This window comes from Seriola aureovittata, chromosome 13 (assembly GCF_021018895.1).
Source record: "Seriola aureovittata isolate HTS-2021-v1 ecotype China chromosome 13, ASM2101889v1, whole genome shotgun sequence".
Classification (NCBI taxonomy): domain Eukaryota; kingdom Metazoa; phylum Chordata; class Actinopteri; order Carangiformes; family Carangidae; genus Seriola; species Seriola aureovittata.
This window is the reverse complement of record NC_079376.1, coordinates 7,829,979-7,853,324: the sequence shown is the minus strand read 5'-3', so window position 1 is coordinate 7,853,324 and position 23,346 is coordinate 7,829,979. Positions and strand designations below refer to the sequence as shown.

At 41.4% G+C, this 23,346-nt stretch overlaps 1 protein-coding gene across 2 annotated transcripts in view; it reads left to right on the top strand.

Annotated features, from left to right (window-relative positions):
• stard9 (StAR-related lipid transfer (START) domain containing 9) overlaps positions 1–23,346 on the top strand; it is a 42,529-nt gene that overhangs the window by 14,958 nt on the left and 4,225 nt on the right. For both annotated transcript variants that reach the window (XR_008829340.1, XM_056393041.1), the window contains exons 4-30: positions 164–280; positions 544–576; positions 701–762; positions 1,355–1,467; positions 3,443–3,585; positions 3,790–3,857; positions 4,052–4,149; positions 4,311–4,511; positions 5,226–5,323; positions 5,409–5,486; positions 5,767–5,844; positions 6,668–6,847; positions 7,806–7,857; positions 8,272–8,397; positions 9,667–9,749; positions 9,914–9,975; positions 10,471–10,664; positions 10,864–11,344; positions 11,466–18,410; positions 19,249–19,452; positions 19,560–19,743; positions 20,440–20,586; positions 20,781–20,880; positions 21,108–21,274; positions 21,444–21,508; positions 21,733–21,935; positions 23,056–23,135. Coding sequence is in view for 1 of the 2 variants with exons in the window: in XM_056393041.1 (XP_056249016.1) it covers positions 164–280; positions 544–576; positions 701–762; positions 1,355–1,467; positions 3,443–3,585; positions 3,790–3,857; positions 4,052–4,149; positions 4,311–4,511; positions 5,226–5,323; positions 5,409–5,486; positions 5,767–5,844; positions 6,668–6,847; positions 7,806–7,857; positions 8,272–8,397; positions 9,667–9,749; positions 9,914–9,975; positions 10,471–10,664; positions 10,864–11,344; positions 11,466–18,410; positions 19,249–19,452; positions 19,560–19,743; positions 20,440–20,586; positions 20,781–20,880; positions 21,108–21,274; positions 21,444–21,508; positions 21,733–21,935; positions 23,056–23,135 (10,362 nt within the window). In the remaining variant the exon portion in view is untranslated. The remainder of the gene's footprint in view (positions 1–163; positions 281–543; positions 577–700; positions 763–1,354; positions 1,468–3,442; positions 3,586–3,789; positions 3,858–4,051; positions 4,150–4,310; positions 4,512–5,225; positions 5,324–5,408; positions 5,487–5,766; positions 5,845–6,667; positions 6,848–7,805; positions 7,858–8,271; positions 8,398–9,666; positions 9,750–9,913; positions 9,976–10,470; positions 10,665–10,863; positions 11,345–11,465; positions 18,411–19,248; positions 19,453–19,559; positions 19,744–20,439; positions 20,587–20,780; positions 20,881–21,107; positions 21,275–21,443; positions 21,509–21,732; positions 21,936–23,055; positions 23,136–23,346) is intronic.

Here is a 23,346-nt window from a genome sequence, read left to right as displayed (position 1 = left end):
TAAAATATGTTTAAAGTTATTCCATCACGTATCAGCCCTTTGCTTAATCATATAAACATTTTGGAAAAACAAGGAGGGAAATCAAGTCATCATTTATAGTCATCTCTTAGTTCGTCTTTCTTTGTATATTTGTGGTTGAGGGTGTGTTTGTTACTCTCCTCAGGTGTTCCAGGACCTGGGTGTGTTGGTTCTCTCCGGAGCTTCTGAGGGCTACAATGTATGTCTGTTTGCTTACGGCCAAACGGGATCTGGGAAGACTTACACCATGATGGGGACACCGGTGAGGCGCAGGGGTGGAGTGTGCACCAGCATCACTGCATGGCATGAAGTGTTATTTGATTGGATTTAACTGAACTTTTGGAGCCTCAACTGATCTCACCCAGCACAAACAAGTCAGCGCACTTACACAAAGTGCAAATTCAAACCATGCTACACTACAAATAAGAAAAGCATTGTGTTGTGGCTCAGTTGTACATGTCAACTGTCAAATGAATGCTATTTTACGCTCATTCTGTGTTTTGTTTTTGTTTCGTATGCTGTCAGGACTCCTTTGGCTTGACCCCTCGCATCTGTCAGGTAAAATAGTTGATAATAATCCCTGCAAGTGGCAACATAAATGAAGTGAGCACTCTCATAATTCAGCTTCTTAAGTATCTGGTGTTGTAGTAATGATGTAATTATATTTATTCTTCCCTTGCAGGGTCTCTTTAGGTCTGAAGACACTTTTCCTGATGGGCAAAATTCAAGCAGAGTTGAGATCAGGTACGTTGTTCCTGTGAGACTCTGTTAATATCTTTTCCATTTTAATCAGTGCAGTTGGGCCTTTTCATGACGCTGGAATTCAAATTAGATGAGTACTTACGGAACGATTATGCTGCAGAGCTACAGGCAATAAAATGCAGTTCAAAACTTGATTTTCTTGTCATTGGTGGAGGAGTCCCCCAACAATTTAAACCAACTTCCTCAACTTACTGAAAATAATATAAATTCGACTGAACAGAAGTTATGCTTTGCCAATTTTATCTGTTTTTTTTTTTTTGTATTTTCAACAATATAACCCAGTGAAATTTGTGGGATCATTTGGTTGGACCAGCAGTAAAAAACACAGACCACTACAACTACCTACTTATACAGCCAGAGTCCATTGTCACATGTTACACCAATAGTAGACTTAAACAAAGACTAATATCTCATGAGATTTTGTGGAAAATAAGGATGCAGAAAAGGAATTAGATAAATTCAGCATCTGAGTGTGACAGCACAGGTAAAATAGGCATTAACTGATCCAGTCCTGAGATTATATGAAGGCTATGTCTTCATAGTAGGATGTCGTCCTATCCCTCTGTCCTTGCAGCTTCCTGGAAATCTATAATGAGCGCGTCAGAGACTTGCTGAGAGGAGGAGAACAGAAGAAGAGAGCCTCGCTGAGAGTTAGAGAGCACCCTGAGAAAGGACCCTATGTACAAGGTGAGTGTTCAGGGCAGCTGCAGCTATACTTTGTAAATTTGTAGATTTCAAATTTGAAAGGCACCCTTACTAATGCTGATTCTCAACCCTTGCACCTAAATCAAGTAATACTTTTTTAATGTTGTTTATTTCTTTGCACATTAAAAAGATAGCAATTTAAAAGATGTAGTAGATAAAGATATGATATGCACATGAATGATGCACATAGACATTAAAAGAAAACCTCTGCAGGAGCGGTAGAGCAGCAAGGACTTTTATAAAGACCTATCCTAAAAACACAAAGCAAGTCAAACAAATTTAATGAATTATAATTCAAATTCAATTTTCTAACACAGTTCCAGGTATAATTGCACAAAATATTGCCTTCAAAAATCAACTAATCATTTATGCTTTTTGTCTTTTTCTTTGTCTGTTTGATTAAATACTTAACTAGAGGTCTAGAGGCTGCAAATTCTCATTAACCTACTAGAGTAATTTCACTGAGATTAAAATAAGATAACAAGTCTGTGAGTCCGCATTGGAGAAAACTAATTTTCAATCATCTTGCAACAACCTCATGTCTAAGACATACAGTAGGATTTTGCATATTTAAATTTTATGGCATTATGATTAGGTGCTTTCACAGATTATGAGTTCTAAGAAGTGTCCATGGACCATTTGTCAAATTTATCCCACCACTTAGCAGTTGATCATATAGTAAAAGAGTCTGTCAGAAACAATTGGTATGTAGAGAGGCAGGATGACGGAGGATACTAAATGTTAAATGTTCTGTCTCTACACTGTCATACACACGCAGACACATAATTTTGTCAAATTATGGACTTGGATGTGTAACATGGTCTGCAGTATTTTGAGCAATGCTCTTGTCTTGTATGTTTAGTTTATAAGCCACTGTGGTATGTGGTCAGCAGTGGAATTTTGTTGCCTTGTTAAGTTTTTGATCGGGTCCAGAATTGGCCGCCCTGGCTCTAATCCAGACTCCTCTTTTAGCCTCTTTTTTAGTTTTTCTCTTTTCTCTTTCTCCTTCCATCTCCTCATCCACTCCTTTTTTTTTTTTCTTTCTCTTTCTCTCTCATCCGCCCACCTCTCTGTGTTCAAAGCCCAACATCCACTTATTGTCTGTATCAGGAGAAATCCCAGATGACCAGAGGAAGTGAAGTCATTTCCATGTGGTTCCAGGGAGAACAAGTCACGATACACACAGAGCACATTTAGGACTCACAGCTTTTACTTCTATCAGCACTGATCCTTCCATTAGCGTTCTACCGTCACTCTTAATGTTTTGTAATAATTCAGATATTTGTGTTACTGGCTAAATGAATGCAAAGAATAATTAACCGGATGTTATAGCACTTACAGACTCTGCCGTAATCTGCACATGTCTAACATCCACTTATGTTGATGTGATTCACGCGTGGAAGCTGAGCATTGTCACTGATTTTTTTGTAACTAAATGCTGTGGGAAAATATTACAAATCAAACAGGAGCCTAGCAATGATGAGACATATTTCCTGTTTTTGTCTTTTTCACATTTCTATCTCTCTGGTTGTTTAACTCCTCTGCCTCAGTGTCTTTGTGTCAGTCTCATATCAATTTGAGATCTACAAAATGTTTATAAAAACTGTTAGATAGTGTATTTTTTATAAATTTTTACTCAATTTACCAGTGTAACCCTTTGGCAGCCATAAATAACCTAAACTGTAAAATGTAAATCTATGAGCTTCTTACTCTTCATTTCTTTCAACATGTTTTTTTGATGACCCTATAAAATCATGTGTTTTTTTCAATTCCCAACAATCATAAAATGTGCATCTTGATATCCAACAATAGAATGCACTTGGATGACACTTACTGTTTCAGGGAGTTTCCATTATTAAATTAACATCTTCAGGTTGATATAAACCTTTTAATGCTCTCGGTTTATTTGCACAGATTTCGTAACATTTTGTTTCTCTGTCTGCTTCTGTCTCATCAGACCTGTCACAGCATGTGGTCACAGACTACAAGCAGGCCATGGACCTTTTGGAGGAAGGCATTGCCAACCGCATCACTGCAGCCACCCACAACCATGATGCCAGCAGCAGATCCCACGCCATCTTCACCATCCAGTACACACAGGTCATCATCTCCCTCAACACCCATACAGTCACACTTAATCTGTTAATAAATCAGTCTTTTAATGATTCTCTTTCAGATTTTTTTGCCAGTAATTGCTCCTTGCGTTCTGACAAGCAGTCAATATTGTTAGCATCTATTTTAATGTGAAGCACTTATCATTATTAGCAGATTCCCGGCTGATTGCTCCTTTCTTTTCCCCCACAGGCAATCCTAGAAAATAACCTTCCTTCAGAAACTGTCAGCAAGATTAACCTGGTGGACTTGGCTGGGAGGTGAAACATTTTTTTCCTTCTGTTGTGTCCTGATTTCTTTTTTTATCAACATCTTTTAACCCAAAGTCATTGACAAAACTGCCCCCTAGTGGACCTTAGCTACTGCGCTGAGATTTTCTCCATAGCCCATATTTTCTTTTCATCTACATTCAAATGACATGAACCTCATGATGTGTTGGTTTTCTTTTTGACAGTGAGAGAGCAGACCCCCACTACTGCAGGGATAGACTGACGGAGGGCTCCAACATCAACAAGTCGCTGGTCACTTTGGGCATCGTTATTTCTGCTCTAGGTAAATGAAGATACTGTTAAAATTTTTATGATTGCAATTTGAAGCTGAAGTGATAATGTTTAAGATTGCTGTTTTTATTTGGCGTAAAATCTTTAAAGTCCATTTTACTTTATCGGGGCATCCCACAAACGTTGTACCTCTTTATTCCACTGCCTCCAAAGCCCAGAACTCCCAGATGTCCAGCAGCTGCCAGAGTATCAACAGCATGGCCTCAGAGGGTGATGGCAGCACGGTGGGTAGCCACAGCAGTTCCCTGTCTGGAGGAGGGAGGCGGCACTGCTTTATCCCCTACAGAGACTCCGTCCTAACTTGGCTCCTGAAAGACAGCCTGGGCGGCAACTCCAAGACCATTATGATTGCAAGTAAGTGTCACAGGTGTCAGTATTATTGTTGAAGGGGTATTCCAGAGATTTGAATTAGATTGCATTTCCATAAACCTGGGAAACTTCCCAAAAGACAGATGATACGGTTAGAATCGATGCATCAAAGAGCTGAGATCTCCTGACTTCTTAGGGTGAAATTAGATCCCACAATTCCCCATAACGCAACGGATAATATAGTAGTGAGTGATCGTGATGTGTGAAATAGATGTGAATGTCGTTATTAAGAACTATGGCAGTAAATTGTGTATTCTTTAAACACACATTGATTGTAATCAAGTCTCTTCTGTCAAAGAGTTTCCTACAAGCACTTGAATGTATTGACAAGAAAAACTCTTCCACTTTTCAGTCCCTGCTCACAGCTGCCTTGTCACATAAAAATTAAATGTAACTTTCACCAAAAATATACATGTATTTTGGTTTGCAAAGGATCCATGTGAATATCTGTTTTATCTGGATCAAAGTTAATTTTTGCTCTGGCATTAACTGAAGCTGATGGCTGCCTGGATGGTGGGGTATTACTCTGAAGAGCAATGGTGATGCTGTGAAAATGCTTTATAGAAATCTGTATATGCCTCCAAAACAAAAATTACGGTGCCACTGTAGTCTCACTTATTAAACTGACATTGTTGTTTCATGTGATGTGAGTGTTAATTGCTGTACATGTATCTTGTCCTGTGTGTTTCTGTGTTGCAGCGGTCTCACCCTCTGCTAACAGCTACAATGAGACCCTCAGCACACTGCGCTATGCTGCCCATGCCAGAAATATTGTCAACAAGCCACGTGTTAATGAGGTCAGTGTAAAGTCCGATGCCAAAATGTAATGTTTGATCTAAATGTTTCTAGTAGGTTAATGTGTGTGCTTTGATTTCTGTACAGGATGCCAATGTTCGTCTGATCAGGGAGCTGAGAGAGGAGATTGACAGGCTGAAGAGTATGCTGCTCAGCTTTGAAATGGTATGGTGACCTTTTATCATTAGAGCATAGAGCTAACTCTCTCAGGGTTTACCCAATCCGCTGGGTTTACCCAAAAAAAAAAAGCCCTCTAGTACTTGTAAGGCTTTGAATAAAAGAGATATCCACGTTACAATTTTTTTTTTTTTTTTTAACCAAAGGCTTAATATAGTACTTTGTGTCTTTGTGACATTTTTAATCCCCTGAGTGGCATTGTATCGTGTCATTTTCCCTTTCCACTGTTTTTCTTGACTGATCATTTTTATACCCTTTTGACTGACAGCGGCGCAATCCCAGTCCATCCCTGAGTGATGAGAGGGATGGAAATCTTTCTGACATCGTGCTACAGAACGAACTAAAGGTAACCCAGGGTCGACACAGATGGTTAAATCTGCCAGATAGTACTACAGTAGTCCTTGGCACATCAAACCAGTGCGCTTTTATATTCAGTGGAATGTTTTTCATGAGTTTGACAGATATTTCACAAAAAAGAAAATCAGGGCACAGTGTAATAAGCTGCATCAACCTTTGATGGGCAGATTTCTCATCATTTATGTCGTGTGGCCATAAGGGGTTAAAATCTCAACTCTAGTCAAACTCTAGTTTAGACTGCGGGTCTTTATATAAATTATATGATATACAGTAAATGATCAGTCCACCTGAACGACAAAAACATTCTTACTTGCCTCTAGGTGTATCTAGCTGTTCAGACAGGATTTTTCCTTTCCCACTTTTATTTTAGATATCCTGAGACAGATTTCTCCTTATATATTTATTTTTTACCCGACATAGAAATATATAAATATAAAATTCTGTGGATTAAGATGGGACCGGGATGTTGTTTCTTGAAAGACACACTGTTATTTAGGTTTTCTGGGTTTCTTTTTTTTTTGGTGGTTTGAGAGTTAACTTAAACCAAGAGTTTACTTAAATTAAATTAACATTTATGTATATCTAATGAATCTTAATCTAACAAACCATCATTATTAATAATAGCAGTAGTAATAGTCTTAGTAGCAGTGGTTGTAGCACTGGCAGTTGTAAAAGTAACTGCTATTAGTATCACCATTATCTCCCTGACCACAGAAATCGACCACTCTGGTTTTTATCCACCTCTCAGTTTTTTTTCATTCTCCTCTCCCCACGATCTTCCTTCACCATCTTCATCCACGTCTCCTCCTCAGGTGGAGCAGCTGACGAAGGACTGGTCAGAGAGCTGGAGAGACAAGAAAGAGCTGCTGGAGCAGTACAGTGTGGACATCAACAGGGACCAGGCGGGCTTCCTCATCAACTCCCTCCAGCCACACCTGGTTACCCTTGACAGAGATGTTCTCAGCACCGGGGTCGTTTTCTATCACCTCAGGGTATGACGACAGGAATGCAAATAGATGTCTTGTGTTGGTTTCAGTGTAAATTAGTACACAGTTGGATATGTATATGAATACATGTTGGTTTTAGGTATTAGAATTACAAGTAAAAGTGATGGAGTTAATGTTAATAGTGTTTTTATTTGGGATGGTGTACTTTCATATCTGTATTTTCTGAGTTTCTTTTCATCCCTAGAGACTCACATCACTCATTTGCACACATGCTGTTACACTAAAAATACACATTTGTGTGAACAACATGATGCAAACTCCCACACGCTTATATTTTTTTCATTTGCTCTACTTTTCCCAAATCTCATGTTACTGTTTTTGTCAGCTGTCTGAACTGAAACCATCTCTTTTTCTGTCTACTAGATTCTTCCCCCTTCTCCTTCCACTATTTTTCTCTGTTCTGCTAGAAAAACTCTTGAGAAAAGGTGTGTTTCTACTGCCTTTTTTTTTCTCTCTCTTTCTCTACCCTCCAACTGTCCTGTCGATCTCCCATCTCTCTGTGTGAATGTCTTCCACAATGCATAAAGCTCAGTTGGATAAGAAGCTCTTAGTTCTGAGGCTAGGACGCAGGGGATTTTAAGCTGTCCTGATTCTGACAATGACAAGCATACCCTTAGGCCTGACAATTACACTGTTTCCCGCATGTGAAGAGCCGAGGCCACCTGGGAGCACATGTGGTCCTGACACCATATAAGAAAGCCTTTAATCTCATTAGATAAGACTTCAAAGTAAACAAATGGTATTTTTCCCGTCAGCTAAGTGGAAGATTAGAAGTGAAAGGACAAAAGCTCTTCAAAGGACATTGTGTGAAATTCGTGTCATTATATGTTCTATCGCTTTTGTTATGAGCACACCCTGTTAATGACAAGTATGGATGTGGTTTGTTTTGATGTTTTTGTTTATGCGGCTATTTAGCTTACATCATGGTTTTTTTTTATTGCAGGAAGGAGTCACCCACATTGGACCTCAAGACCAGTTTGAAGAGCAACAAATAGGTATTAGTTATTCATTTGCTTTCCGTGGTTCCTCATTCAGCTGTGAATATTCCTTTTCAAACTGTATAATGAGATTTTTTTTTTTTTGGAAATCCTCAAAGCCTCTTACGACTACGCATTATCACAGAGTAAACATACAACAAACCGACAGCTTTAGACAAAACATGCAGCAAAAAACACAAGGCAAGAAAAAGAATATCCAGTTCACTGACTATGGTATCACACAGAGGATATATGGTACATTGTAACTGTTAAGTGAGAGTGGATAATAAAACATAATATGTCCTTAAATGGCCTGTTAACTTTTCATTAAATGCTGCATTGAGCACTGAATATATTCAGCAGTACAGCAGCTGCCTGAGTAAAGCTTCCTAAATCAGTATGTGTGATTGTGTTTCTGATTTCCGTTTCTAGTTCTGCAGGGCAGTTCCAGCTGTGAGATTGAAAACTGTGGAGGTGTGGTAACACTCAGGCCGCTGCCAGGCTACTCCTGCCTGCTCAACGACAGGGAGGTCACTGAGCCCTGCAGACTGGCTCAAGGTCAGTTCATGTCCTCAACAAAACAGTTTGTTCACATTGCATTTTTTTCTTCTAGATGGGACACAAATGATATATTTTTTGATGAAATGAACAGCAAAAAGACCAATGCAGTAGTCGCATGTTTTCATTTTTGACCAGAGCTTCTATAGATATGCCGGCATGCAACGTTTATACCACTTTTATTTGACTGACAATAAATACAACTTCTTCTTTTAACATTCCTGCACAGTTATTGTCACTCTTATGCCTATAGAAGATTATCTTAGTCCCGACACTTGACAGAGTTGATAATTTAAAACTTCAGTTCTGGTTAGATTGATGTTGTTGCATTCTGTTTATTGTTTATTGATGAATGAGGGCAGAAAAGTCCTGACTTTCAGAGGGTTGTTTTCTTTTCACGAGTTGTTTGGCAATGATGAAACTCTGATGTCGTCTTTGTAAATCGCTGTAGCTCTACTTGTACTAATACAAGTATGTTTCCTCTGCAAAATACCCAAAACCACCTGTTCTGCTCTTCCAAATTCTGTCATTGTGTGACATATTGTACATACACACAAATTATGGGTGCGCATACATTGGTTCTTATCTTCTGAATTCATCTAGTAGTACTTGCAGTCATTTTCTGTGAATCCCTTGTGCATTACAATTAAAATCCGGGGTGGGAATGGCGGACTTACAATGCAAACTTCTATATAGAGAAGTAAATAAGGAGTGTAAATACATTAAATGGCTATAGCAGAATAAATAGCAACCATAAATAGGATAAATTTGATTTGATGAAACTCAAATAATAACTTTAATTGTAAATATAACTGTAAATTCAGCACATACTACAAGCAATTAATGCTTGTAATGTACATAAACAGCCAAACAGAAAATCAGAGTGAACAGCACTTGACACTGAGCATTAAGGCCTGTCAAGTGATTGTGGCTGTGTGCTGGATGTCATATGTAGGTGAATGTACAATGATATTTATGCCCACACACACTTGAAATACACAGAATCATCCTAAGGATAAAAATGTAGACACACACTCACACCCACCCTGCTGCGCTTATACACTGCAACACACACACACAGACACACACACACACACACACACACACACACACACACACACACACACACACACACACACACACACTAAACACACACACACACACACACACACACACCCGCACCCCTACACCTGTGCCCTGAGCTTACATCAACACAATGCTACAGGATAAGCACAGCTTGTGATGAAGGATATGTCTCTCTGTCTCCAGGGATGGTGATCACCTTGGGAGAAATGCATAAGTTCCGCTTCAACCATCCGGCAGAGGCAGCTGTCCTCCGGGAACGCAGACGGGTAAGTGCTGCTTATCCGAAAATAAGCATCATTTTGCTGGTTAAATTGTAAATCAAGATGATATTGATGATGAGCAGATAATTGAGATACTTCAGGTGGTAAACTATCATGTTGATGATACAAAAAATAAATAACACAGTGGATCTTCTCTTTACTATTCTCAGGCTAGTGAAGGCGGTATGACCTGCACCTACATTGACCTTTGCCCTTTGACCCCTGACCACAGGTAAATACTGCCGCTAAAAAGAAAGTCACAGAACAACACAGCAGTCTTTTTTTCAGGAGAATATTCACAACTGTGTGTGTGGTGTACAGAGAGCTTATTCTGCCAAGTCACAGCATACACATTTGATAAAAAGTACAAAGTGTTGTACCATTGAACATGCTGTAGAAATAGGACAGTGCTTCATGCATGTTTCCCTCCAGTTGGTGGAGATGGCATGTGCTTCTATTAGCCCCCACCCTCCTGAGCAATCCCAGATAGATGTTTATAGGACATGCTCAGGCGTTGCTTAGTTACTGCTGAGACGCTGAACTGAAAACTAACAACAGTAGCTTTTACTTTAAAGCTACCACTCTCATCACAAAACTACTATATTCTAACATCAAATTCTGCTTAATTGAGGTAAAATTATACCTTTTTCTTATTGCCTTGTTTCTCCTATTCCATCATAGTTTCTCAGTCTGTGTTTCATCCTGAATCTTTGTGCCTGTTTTACAGTGTTGAAGAAGCGAAGCTCCAGGGGCAGTCGGGTGCCTGTATCTCCCCAAGTGAGGAGTCTACTGCGAGACAGCGGGTGGAGGAACAGCAGCACTACGTGGAGAGTTTGCGACAGGAGATCCAGGCTGCACAAAGACGGGCTGAGAGAGAGCTGGAGAGGGAGCAGGCTCACCTGCGACAGCAGCACATTGAGAGTAAGTACTTTCCACACACCAACATGTAGAAAATTGTTACTGCTGCTCATGTAGATACCCATCAACTTTCAAACCCCCTCCAAGAAATCACTAGTTTTAAAGTGCAATGAAAAACTACATAACGCTCTGTCTTTTGATAAAATAGGTGCAAAATATTTACACCCACTCAACATTCTCTCCTTGAATCTTTACTGAACAGTCGAGCAGTGGATTACGCAAGAGAAACAACGCCTGACAACTGTTGAGCAGAGAGTCACCCAAGAGTCTGGAGTTCAAACAGACGTTATCCCTGCATCCCTCCTGGAGCGGCTGGCAAGTCAGGCGTCTGAGGAACAGGAAGATCTGACAGTGGATCGTCCCTGCCTGGTGGTAAGAGCCAGGAAGAAGGCAGTGGAGGAGGAGCTACTAAAGCATCACGCCCTTTGCCGTACTGAAAGCCGCATCCGTCGGAAAAGGCTGCACTACCAGCTGGAGAGAATCGCCCGCAAGAGGCATCTGTTGGAAGCCAAGAGGCAGTTGCAGCAGCTGGAAAAGGCCCTGCCTCCTGGACTGGACAGCCCCGAGTCTCCTGAGCTGGGGTCCTCCTCAAAGCCTAAAGGACGACCATTCGCTTCTCGTAGACACTCATTTTCATCAGATCTTCTTTCCCGGCTCTACCCACAGCACACTCCTATCTTCAGGTGAGCACATAGAGTAAAACGTAAAACCTGTAAAGGTTTTGTGGTTGCATGTGCCTCCCTATATGTGAATATTTTCCTAAATTTAGAATCGATTAAGTCTTTCTTTTTCTCTCCTCTACAGACATTTTCTGAAGAGAAACAGATCCATAGAACTGACTTCAAATTCCTCCACGACATCTGATTCTATTGGCAGCAGGAAGTGGGTTTCGGATGAGTGTCTTCCTCGGGAAAGGACTCAAAGTTGTTCCGGGACTATCTTCTCAGGACAAAGTCAATCCTGCCGGAGTAGAATTAGCTCCTCTGAAAACATCAGACAAACTTCCAGAGAGGAACCACAAGCTCCGCCCTCTCGGGAACGGCCTGAAAGAAAACCTCTGCTGCCAAACCGAGATCTGTCTTTTAAAAACAGGTCAGATCAGAACTCATCAGTGAGTCTGAAGTCACCACTTGGAACTACTGTGCAGCCAGTCAGCAAAGAAAATGTACAAGGATCCACAACAGACAGACCCAGTTCTGAGATTGTCTCTTGTATGACTGTGAGAACCCCATCCCATGAGGATAACAGCGGTCTAAAAACCATCAGGAAATCTTTCTCTTCTTCTGTGGGACCCAAGTTAAAAACAGTCTTGTCCAAAGTGTTCAGAAAACCACCATCAGGTGCAAATGGAGGACGAGGCCCCAAACCTTTGGGGAGGATAGCAAGCAAATTTCACTGGAAACAAAAAAGAGACAGAAGCTTAAAAGACACCAATATGATCCGAAGCAAATGTGCCATTAAAACAGCCGTCTCATGTGAGGAGCTTGACCAAAAGGCTCTTTTTGAGGACATTAGACAGAGACGGTGGCATAGTACTGAGGCTCTGATGAAAAAGACAAGCAGATGGGTTGAGAAGCAGGAAGGATTGATCGGATGGGAGGAAGAGCAAGAAGAGAGGGATGAAGGGACGTCAGACTGTGAGAGCCTTTTCTCTCTTGATTCCCTGTCCTCTGCTTATGCGACAGCTCTGGCAGAGCAGCTGAGACACGAGGAAGCAGCTCAGAGTGAAACAGAAAGCGAAGACAGTCAGATGTCTAAAGACTCCTTGGCTGTGGGGAGCAACAGGAAATACTCGAGACTAAACCGTATAGTGGTACCAAATTACTCGCTGGTGACAGATTCCTCTCATTTATCCATGGGGCACAATGGGACTGTACAGCGCAGTTTAGACTGGGGCAGCTCTCATAAACCCCAGGTGATCCCAGCAGAGGCCTATTGGAGCCAGCAAGGTTCCCCAAAATCGCGAAAGAAAATGGAAATAGGTGCAACAAGGAATCCTCTGTCTCAAAGCCCATTAGTAGCAGATTCCAGAGGCAAAGACACTGTGCAGGAATTGACTGAAGACTTTGGGAACATGCAGACCGCTTTGACCAGCAGTCCACGCTCACTGAGCAGCTGCAGTGTGAGAGAGCCAGAGAACCTGCTGGCGCTCACCGATGCCTGGTCCTCCACCGATGCAGCAGACAGTCCCAGGATTCACAGAGATTCCCTACCTTTCCAAAGAAAAATGATGTTCAGACAAGTGGAGAGCAGCAGCAGTAGTTCCAGTCCAACTAGTATGAACCTGTCAGACTCTCAGAGTGGATACAGAAGCTATAGCTCAACATCCACCAGCACTGAGGGTGTAAATGTAACAGTGCAGGAACACAGACTAGTGGTTTCAGGGGAGGCTTTAACAACACCAGAAGATGCCCTCGTATCGTGGGATCAGGAAGATGTGGAGCAACTAGGGCGACAGTCAGAAAATGTGGAAAATACAATTATAGATTCTCCAGACTACAGCAACAACACAAGTCCGGCATCCTTACCCACCTCAGATCAGACCACTTCTGTGTCACACACTGGGATTCCCAACACCGCACAAGCAACATCAAACTTGCTTCAGGTGTTTCCAGATGCACCTGATATGGTAGTTCAGGATGTCAGTTTGTCCTCTGACATTGAAATGTGCACCTCAGGTTGTCAATCAGAAATGCATTTCTCTACAAATCCGACTGACCAATGCCAAGCACTGAACAAAATACCGGAAGCTGTGAGTGCCTTTAAACCGTCCATTGAAGATGAATTACAATGCAATGTAGATGGAGCAGAAAAGCTTAAAGATGTACAGCAGTATGAGTTTGAGAATACCAAAGATGTATCACTTGCAAGAGATAAAACCAAAGACACTGAGCTGTACATTGCATTACAGCAGGAGCTTGTTAAATCACCTGGTAAAAATTCCAGGAAGAGGAACAAAGGCCAACAGGATGCATTCATGGGCAGCCTGAAAATTCCAAAAAGGAGCGACAGCAGAGAGTTGGTAACTTTCTGCTCGACGGCAGTTGGCAGTCAGGATCATATTTGGCCTGATGACAATAACAACACAAGTGACTCTAAAGCGGAGCAGTCTGCCTTGGAAACTTACAGCCATGGATTTGATTCTGCTTGTGCAGGTGGCAGCGTTAGAGAGGACAAAGCGGCTTCAGTGGCATTGCCAGTTTCTGATCCCATGATCAGGAAACTTGGACAGGTCTTTGAGGATTCTAACTGTAAGCTTCAAAATGATGACAAAAGTTCTCAGAGTGGTTCCTCTGCGGGAGACAGAAAGATGGTTGAGAAGGAAAATGTAACAATAGAAGAAGTAGATGTAGAAACAAAAGCAGGAGAGTTCCACATTGATAACACCAGGAAACATCAAGAAAATAAAAATCACATACGCAGGTCTGATGCCATTTGTAGTGCTATTGACCTGAGAATCTCAGAGATGGTGAAAGAGCATGTGAGATTGTCATTGATTGACAGTGATGGTGTCCGGACGAGCAGGACTCAAAGAACAGCATCCTCTGCATTTCATATTGGCTATAAGAGTGACGAGCATACAGTGACAGAAAACCAGCTGAGAGATGAAAGGAAAGATCAGGTGAAAGATGTGAACCTCAGTGGACATGCCTCAGTGGAAAGGACAAGCGAAGCCACAGTGGACATAGGTGAGCACTTGGCATCAGATACACCAGCTGAATTGAGGACTAGCCATGAGAGCGACATGCTTAAATCTACTGAAGTAACTCAAGAGACCGACCATGCTCTTAACTTTTCTTATGAAACATCAAACAAGCTGATAAATGGTCACTGTGCTGTCCAAAACACCTCTGCGAAATGCAACAACATCCAATCAAATCTGACACTTAACAGCCGTGGAGAGACTGAACACTCTGGAAACGCTGCTTTGCAACCAGTTAGTTTGTCCTCAATGAGTGATTCTGCTTCAGCAAGAAAATGTATTAATTCTCAAGGAAGCACTGTGGAGAAAGTTGCTTTATCTCAAGAAATGAATGATGTAGGTAAACAAAAAGTAACTTTCCATCTTAATTCTACTTTAAGTGATATGCACTCAAAAATGGACAACCAGACCTGTTCTGATCCCCCTACCCTGGATACAGATAACCCACAGCTTCAACAAATACACCATGAATCACCTTCTACAGTTGGTGATACAAAGGTTAACTGTGGATGTAGCCATGTAGAGGCTGTCAGTTTGGGAGCTGCATCCAGTGTTAAAGATAAAGACAATTATTCATACAAACAAAGCTCACCAAAGATGACTGAGCAACATCTCCAGCACAGTCCTGACACATCCGGAGCCACAGAGTTATTATCTGATGGAGGAAGTCTTCAATTCAAACCACTCAACCATAACAGCGACCGGAATACATCCTTTGATGAGAAAGCCTCTATGACAGGGTTTGCTGTTACTCCTGGCCACGACGGAAATGGTGAAACAGAGTCCACAACAGGAGGTAAACCGTCTGTCACAGCACAGAATCAATTTAGCTGTACACAAACCCGTTCAGATAATTTGACTCAGACTTGTGTGGTCAATATGAATTACAACAAGTGCCACAATTTATCAATTTCACAGAGTAAATGTGACAAACAGACTCAGGTTGACAGTAAAGGAAACTGTGTGATGAAAAATGACAAAGAAACATTGACCTGCCAGTCTAAAGCACAGGTTACAGAGATATTGGCAGAATTAAAATATGAAACCACTATTTCTGGTTCCATACAGCCACTCCACAAAATAACACAGGGACATGGTGTCAGAAATACAAGTTGCTGTGGATCTCTCGTGTCCAAAGAGAGTGATGTAAAAACATGTGGTGGTACACAAGGTAATTCTGCTCTTATGGCCAAAAAGGCCAAGTCGAAGAGGTTCAGAAGATCTAAGATCCAGACTCATCCCACCTCTTTCTCTGAGTCCTCTCTTAAGTCATCAGATGAAGATGAGGAGGATGATAAAACCACCAGAGAGAATTACAGCCGGCTCTCATCTAAATGGGTAAAGCTTGCCACTCAGAGTAATGCTAAACAGGAAGTTACACAGGCTAGAAGCAACAATGCAGATAATTCTGTGTCAGTTAACAAAACTAAAATGAAGATGACTTCTGCTGGAACTAAAAGTGACGTTAAATTTAGTAGAGATTACAGCCAAAAGAGACACTTGATACCCCCTCAAGCAATGTCACAAAAGACAAATGTGGAAAAAATCCTTCCGCATGCAAAGAAAAGAGAACCACAACACACACTGAAGTCTCAGGACTCCCCTATGCATTTTGCCTCAAGTGACATCAACCCATTTGTTCACCAGTGGCAAGACGACGACTCAAACCAGCACTGTTTTAAGAACCCGTCGTTTGGGAGTGCTGCCGACCTATCCTGCAAATCTCCGCTTTTAAACAGCGCTGAAAAAGGTATGACAAGATGCTGCAGTGTTGACAATGGTTTGAATGGGCAGAACTCCCCTTTCAATTCCCATCTCAGCACTTATGCCACCAACAAGGGGCTCTCCAGTACACTTAGCAGTATGGAGGATTATAAGGAACAAACAAACAAAGCATCTCAGCTCACACCCTGTCACCAGACGTCTGTTGATATTCACAGTCATTTAGCCAATCTGACCGTGAGCTGCAGTTCTTCAAGTAACGACGTTCCTGGTGGTTTAGGTAATAACTCCAATCATGTGGATGAAATTATGTATGTTTACTCGTCTGAGCAAGAGTCCCAGGCAAGCAAAACACAGGCCCAAAGGAGGAGGACATGTGAACATGGCACTCAAACAGAGCGTGGGCTTCAAACAGTAAATTTTGCTAACAGTAGTAATGCTCCAAAGAGGAAAGATCGTCACAGAAGGAGCAACACTGATGGACCTGCAACACAGAAAACCAAGGTAGACATTAAAGAATCTCTTACGTGGGCTAGCATGGAAAGCATGTCGGCTCACCTCTCCAAGCTGATCAACAGCACCTCAGACCTGCTGGGCGACGTCCAGGGAATGAGAACAGGCGAAGCTCACAGGGCGAGTCCGAGGAGGAGTGTCAACCTGTCAAATCTTACCGTCTCTTATAGTGAGTCTAATGACTGCACTAAGGCAGACTGCTCAACTCAGACAGCTGTAGATGTTGGGATCCAAACAGAAGCAGCAGAGAAGGAAGTCATGGTTCATCAGTCACCCAGTGAAAAGTCCAAACCTCATGAGGTCAATGTGATAGTTAGAGTGATTGGTTCTGAGGCTGTCAGTGTGCCTCAAGACAAGGATGTGCACTGTGTGGTGAAAACGAAAGCTAACCCAGATGAAAAGATGCAGAGCGTGCCTGACCTGAGGTTGAACGCCTCTGTTGCGTCACAGTCAGATAATGTCCCTTTCAGAACACCTCCGGTAAAGATTGCAGCTGAATGTCAGAGACGTGTAAGATCTGCTTCTTCTAGAGGCTCAAAACAAAGCACGTCTGAGGCACTGTGTCATAAAAGTGTTGCAATATCTGAAACCACCCACAGACTGTCAAGAAACGGCTACCAAGAAAATCACAGCTCGTCTGTAAGAAATGACCCATCTCCTTGCTCAAAGAAACAGGCTACATACAAAGATCGTGCATCTTCTCCCATTCTAACTGTGGGAGCCAGGTTAAGTTTGAAGCAGAGAGGAAAACAACCAATAATATGTCCTTTGAAATCTATGGATGGAAAAAGAAACCTTGCTTCTGTGGAAGACAGCCCTTCTGTGCCTTGTAGCAAACAGTCGGTGTTCACATCTGTCTCAGACAATGATAAGATGTTCACGCCAGAGTGTGATGTTTCCTCTTGTCAATCAGAATCTGTGTCACTTGAGAAGGTGAGTGAGATCAGCTGTTCAAGCCCTAAAGGATCAGATAAATGCTCTACAAGCCTTAGTTCATCACTGGATAGATACACTGACAGTGACAGGAGAAATGTCACATATAAAGACAAGGACCACCACCATCCCAGTTCAAAATCGCAGATGACCTCTCCACAATTGAGGACTTGTGCCTCTACAAAAGGTTTAACTTTACACAGCCACAGCTCTCCTATATTAAGACAGACTGATGTGAACAAACACCAGGCTATAGTCGAACATGGAAAACCATCAGGCTACGCAAGACCTGCAGCTGATTCTGTGGACTGTTGCATTGATTCCTACAACCCATCACCAGTCAGCGACAGGACTGTTCAACTTCAAGAGGATGACATGGTGTCACTGGCGCCCAGTGAATGCAACACAGATGTCCTTGTGAACATTAAGCCTGTCACCAGCATGTCCCCATGTCAAGACCACCAGATAGTCCCAGAAGACCTGCCCATGCACAACAAGTTCACCAACTGGTCGGGCATCAACCACCAGCAATCCAAACAGTCTAACAAACTGGCCATGTTGCTTACCAACGACCACGACAAGAGCAGAAACTGTGCCGAATGGGGTGAGATAGAAAGTTACGGCTCAAATGTGGAGTCTGTGGCACAGAGTGACAGAAGGGTGAGAGAGATAGAGAGGCTGCGACAGGAGAGAGAGCAGGTGATGGCGTCGGTCAACCTCAACATGAACCCAACACCTCTGACCGTGGAGCTGACGGAGGCCAAGCTGCATTATGGGCTGGGAGAGACGGATACGCTGTTGAAGATGCTTTCCCCGAGGTCCAGAGAAGAGCTGGAGCCACCGACCTCTTCTCCTACCAAACAGCAGCTTTATGATCGGTAAGGATACACATGACCCAACTACCCTTTATTTTGATGTAATAAAATGGCCCTAAACTAATTAGGACTGGGGGTACTTGGATACGGCTGCCAGTGTGATGCTTAGGTTTTGGTACGATTACTAAAGCAATGCATGAATATAAACATTTGTCTATACAAGCCCCTTTTTTCACTTCTGCAGTTTATGCCCTACGTCCCAATGCATAATATTTAATGATGTCATAAAGAGGCTATAATCTGCATTTTTATTGTGCAATAACAGTGTGTCAAATGACATTGTGAAAACAATGTGAAAGAGGTACACAGAGATGTGTCGCCTGAAGCTCTCCTCGGCTTTCAGCTCATTCTTTAGCTGTCCAGCCCACAACTTCACTGGCAAAGTTTCTTAATTTCTTATTATTAAGAAATAACTGATCAAAGAATAAGTAAACAAGACTAAAATCTGTCCAAGTATTTAATACCATCTCTCAATACCTGACAGTTTTTCATATTACAGACTTATTTCGGACACCAGGAAGATTAGCAACCACATAAGCAGAAGCTAATTGGGAACCTATAAACAAGAACAATAAACAAACACATCGGGGTTGGTAGTGAAAATGTATTAAGATTTGATAAACAGCCATACAAAATCAGCTAAAATGAATATACCTACAAGCTACACAGATATCTTGTAATGTTTTTATAGACTTGGAAAACTCAAGAAAGGTTCAGTGCAATTACATTTTTTTCATCTTTGAGCCTATTCACTCTTCTGATTTGTGACCTAAATTTATTGTAAAATCGACTAAAAGCCCCTTCTTTGACCTCGCTGGTTTCATTGTATTTTCTGTCTCAGACACCGTAGGAGTATTGAAGGTTTGAGGCAGGAGAGGGAGGAGCGGCTCCAGACTTGCAGGAGAGCTCGTAGTCTGAGTCCCAGCAAACATCCTCGCCGCTTTCCTCAAGAGCCTGCTTCATCCTCCAAGGTGTCTGCTGCTATGCCGAGTCGCCGTAAAGAGTACCTGCAACAGCTCCGCCAAGAGGTGATAGAAAGTACCAGGTGAGATACTGGTTTTTAAATTTGATACATAAATGTTTTTAAATTTAGTGTAGAAAATGTATATGAAAAGATTTTGTTGAGTTTTTGCTGAATTATCTGTGTGACAGAGTACCAAATCCTCCACGAGGAGAAGGCCAGTATCCGTCTGACATTGAGCAGTTGTTGCGTGACTACGGCCGAGCCCGGGAAGAAGCCAGGACGGAGATTGCGAAGGCACGAGAACGTCTGCGAGAGAGGACTGAGCACGAGAAGAGGAGGCTTCAGCAGCAGGCCCTGTCTCAGGAAGTGAAGGTCAGTTTGTGTGTCACTGTGGTATCATAATTATTTCATCCAACTGTCCAAACACTTTAGTTCAGACTAAAGTTTTAGTTCAGACCAGCGTCAGAAAGAACATTTTGCTTTTGTTAGTGTTGCAACTAACGGCTATTTTTTTTATCATCTATTATTTGTCCTTTTTTTTTTTTCTTTCAATGAATCAATTGTTGGTTTGTGTAAAGTCAGAAAATAGTGAAAAGGCCTATTACAGGTTCCCACAGACCAAGGTAACCTTTTGAAATTGATTGTGTTTTGAAATGTTGGTTGGACAAAACAAAGATATTTCATTTAGAATCACATAAAAGAGAGAAAAATGACAAATTCTCACATTTGACGAGTTTGAACCAGCAAATTTTCTTTGATAAAAGACTTAAATGATGACTTGTTTATCTATTTATGTTGATGATTGAGTTTCTGTACATCAAGTAATTGATAAATTGCCAAATTGTTTAAGCGTTAGTTAGGTCTGATAAGTTGTTAATCACATTTTTTTTTTTTTTTCTTCTATTCTGATTATATAGGATTTCAACTAATTTGCCAGTTAACTGGGTCAAGATAAACCATAACAGCTCTGTTGTCATGGGTTTATTGATGTTAACATTAAAGAAGAATGGTTACTAAAATGTAGCATTGCAAATCATTTCATTTGGTGTCTCCATCTGTGTCGGGCAGGATGACCTGAGGCATCGGACCAGAATCAGTAACAGCACCTTGTGCACCGGATCTAGCCTGAGTCTTTCCTCTGGACCCACATCAGGGTACAACAGTGGCAACACTGTCCAACTACAGCACAGTGACAGACCAGTAATGACCGGACAGGTTGGCACACTAATGTTACATGTTATTGTACATTTGAAATACTGGAGATATAAGAACTTGTAGAAAATCCAAGGAATGTAAAAGGAATGTTTTGGATGATTTACTGTAAATATCTCACCTCTCTGTATTTTTTTCCTTTTTTGTTTGAATGAGCAACACAGGCCAGTTGCATCAATGTTACTGTTTTTGTTCAGACTACAGGGTTTCAGGATGAAGGGCTGAAGGTCAGGACACGTCCTCCTATATGTGGTGCTCAAAGTGTGAAGTCACAGAGAGTTTGGCTGTCTGCCCAGGGTAAGGACTGGACAGCGATTCACAAAACCCAAACAGATCTGTGCAAAACAACCATCCAAACTATGCTCAAATTTTCTAAAATATAGAGTATTATTCTGGATATACCAGATTTTTAAAATGGTAGTAATTTAAGTAATTTTGCTCAGATCTGTCACTGGTTTGTCACTTAATCCCTTTCTACGTTCTCTGTGTCTAACGTCCCTTCTAACATCCACGTGTCTGACTAGATGTCTGCCTTGAGCCCTCTGTCATGGTGTTTGAGCCCCTGGTGACCTCATCTCCATCACCCCCCACATGTGTTCGTCAACGCACCGCCTCCTTTGGCTCCTCCTCTTCCATATCCACGACCTATCAGGATATCACATCCACTCTCCTTGGGCGAGCTCTAGCTGAGGTAAATGTTCAGAGTTAACCCCCCAAAAAAAACCTTTTAAGATATCCAACACAAGCCATGGCATTAAAGATTACCATTATCTAGTGTTTATCTTAACGATTCTCCTTGTTTGTAATCTTCGCTTTCAGACATTTTTATCTGGTTTAATAGTACATTGTTTTCTCCACAGGTACGATTAGCTTCCGCTGGAGATTTGACTAACCTAGTGATGGGCAAGGCCACGGCAGGCTGGAGGTGAATTCAGTTATTTCATCCAAAACATATAACCTATTTTCATTTTAATCTCCAACTTCTACTGGCTCAGTATTCCTCCATCAATTCTCTATATTGAGATCTGTCTATTCAGTACTTGCTCTCAGTCAACTTAATTAATATGAGAATATGCAACTGCAAAGGCTTCACTTCACAAAATCACCATTATCATTCAGTTTACTAATGTATTAAGTTTGTTCATGTAGGTACCAAGGAGAAGAACGAGGGGTCCAGGCTTATTATAAGCCCTCCTCCAGCCCGTCTGTCCATGGGTTCCTGGGGTCCGGGGAGCTGGACAGACCCCTGGACAGCCTGTGGAACATGATCTGCCAGCTGTCCAAGAGCCACATGTACAATCAGTCAGTTCGTTCTGTCTGGACACGACCACTAGATGACAGCACTCAGCTGGGTGAGTTAACATCTCTGCTTAGTGTATATCTTCACCTGGTTTTCATAAATTATCATAGTGATTACCTGTGATGGAATGTAACGTAAAGTATAAAGTTTGATTTTTATGCCACATTATACGTCCAGAACTTACTTAAAACTCTTAAGCAACCATTTCATTTTTATCTGTAGAATAATAAAAATTACAACTATAAAAGTAAATACTACTTACAAGTTAATTCATCAATAGTAATAATAATATTAATTTATAATATCATATATGAAAGTTTAACACTTACAAGGTTAATTTTTCAGCAGTGAGTATTTGTACTTTTGATACTCTTAAGTACATTTTGCTGATCACACTTGTATACTTTTACTTAGGCCATATTTAGATATTTACATTGTCATATAAGATGTTTTACTGAAGTGAAGGATCTGAATCCCTCCATCGTCACTGTTTGCTACAATGTGAGATGATACGTGTTGAAAACGTTGCCAGCAAACTCTCTGAAATCCCAGATGATAGTTGCACTCAGATGACAGTAGACATGAGACATGAAATCATGTACTCACCAGTGAAGTCATTCATGAGACACTGAGTCCTGGATATTTGTGAAAGGAGCTGATGTAATCAAAGAGTTTACTTTGCAAAAAATATTTATGTTTTTGCAGAAACACAAAGACAAAAAAAGTATTTATATTTTTGTCTTTGCTGCAAGACTGTTACATTTTTGCAACGTATTAATGGACCCTGCAAATGTATTCACTTCAAAATTATGCATTTGCAGCCATAACTATCTATAGTGCAGTACAGTACAGAGCCTCATTCATCACTGACAAGTTAATTCTGTTGCATGACCAACTCCATTTTCACACCTGCGGTATGTTGCGTTTATTTCCTTTGCAACATCATCAGACCTCTGCTTCTTCACTTTACTCTGCTCTGTTCAAGTCTTTCAGACTTTTACAAAGTTAGGTTTGTGTATTTGTTTGTTATTTATAGTCGTTCATCATATCATGTTATAAATGCATGAAATTTTGCCTTTCGTGCTGACCGTGGAAGGTTGCTCTCCAACCTTAGTAAGCAGTAAAGTTGTGTTCACCAGTCTGACGTATTCTCTCTCTGTATTTCTGTTTAGTCTACATACTAACAGATCCGTCCACCTGCCACCTCAGCCAGCCGCGGGACTTCTGCTGCATCAGCACTGAGTCCAGACAGGTAAGCACAGCTGTAAAATCAGCCAGCCGGTCCTGATGATTACTGCTAGTCGCCCTCATGTCTGGTGAGCATTTGCTGCAAAGCTAAACACAAACTCATGCCGTAGTTTGAAGGAGAAGATTCAGTTTGCTGTCATTAGTGTGCCATGAAGCCAGGATTGGACAGTGCTGTCTTTTGAAATTCAGTGCAATTTAACTGGTAAACAGTTAAA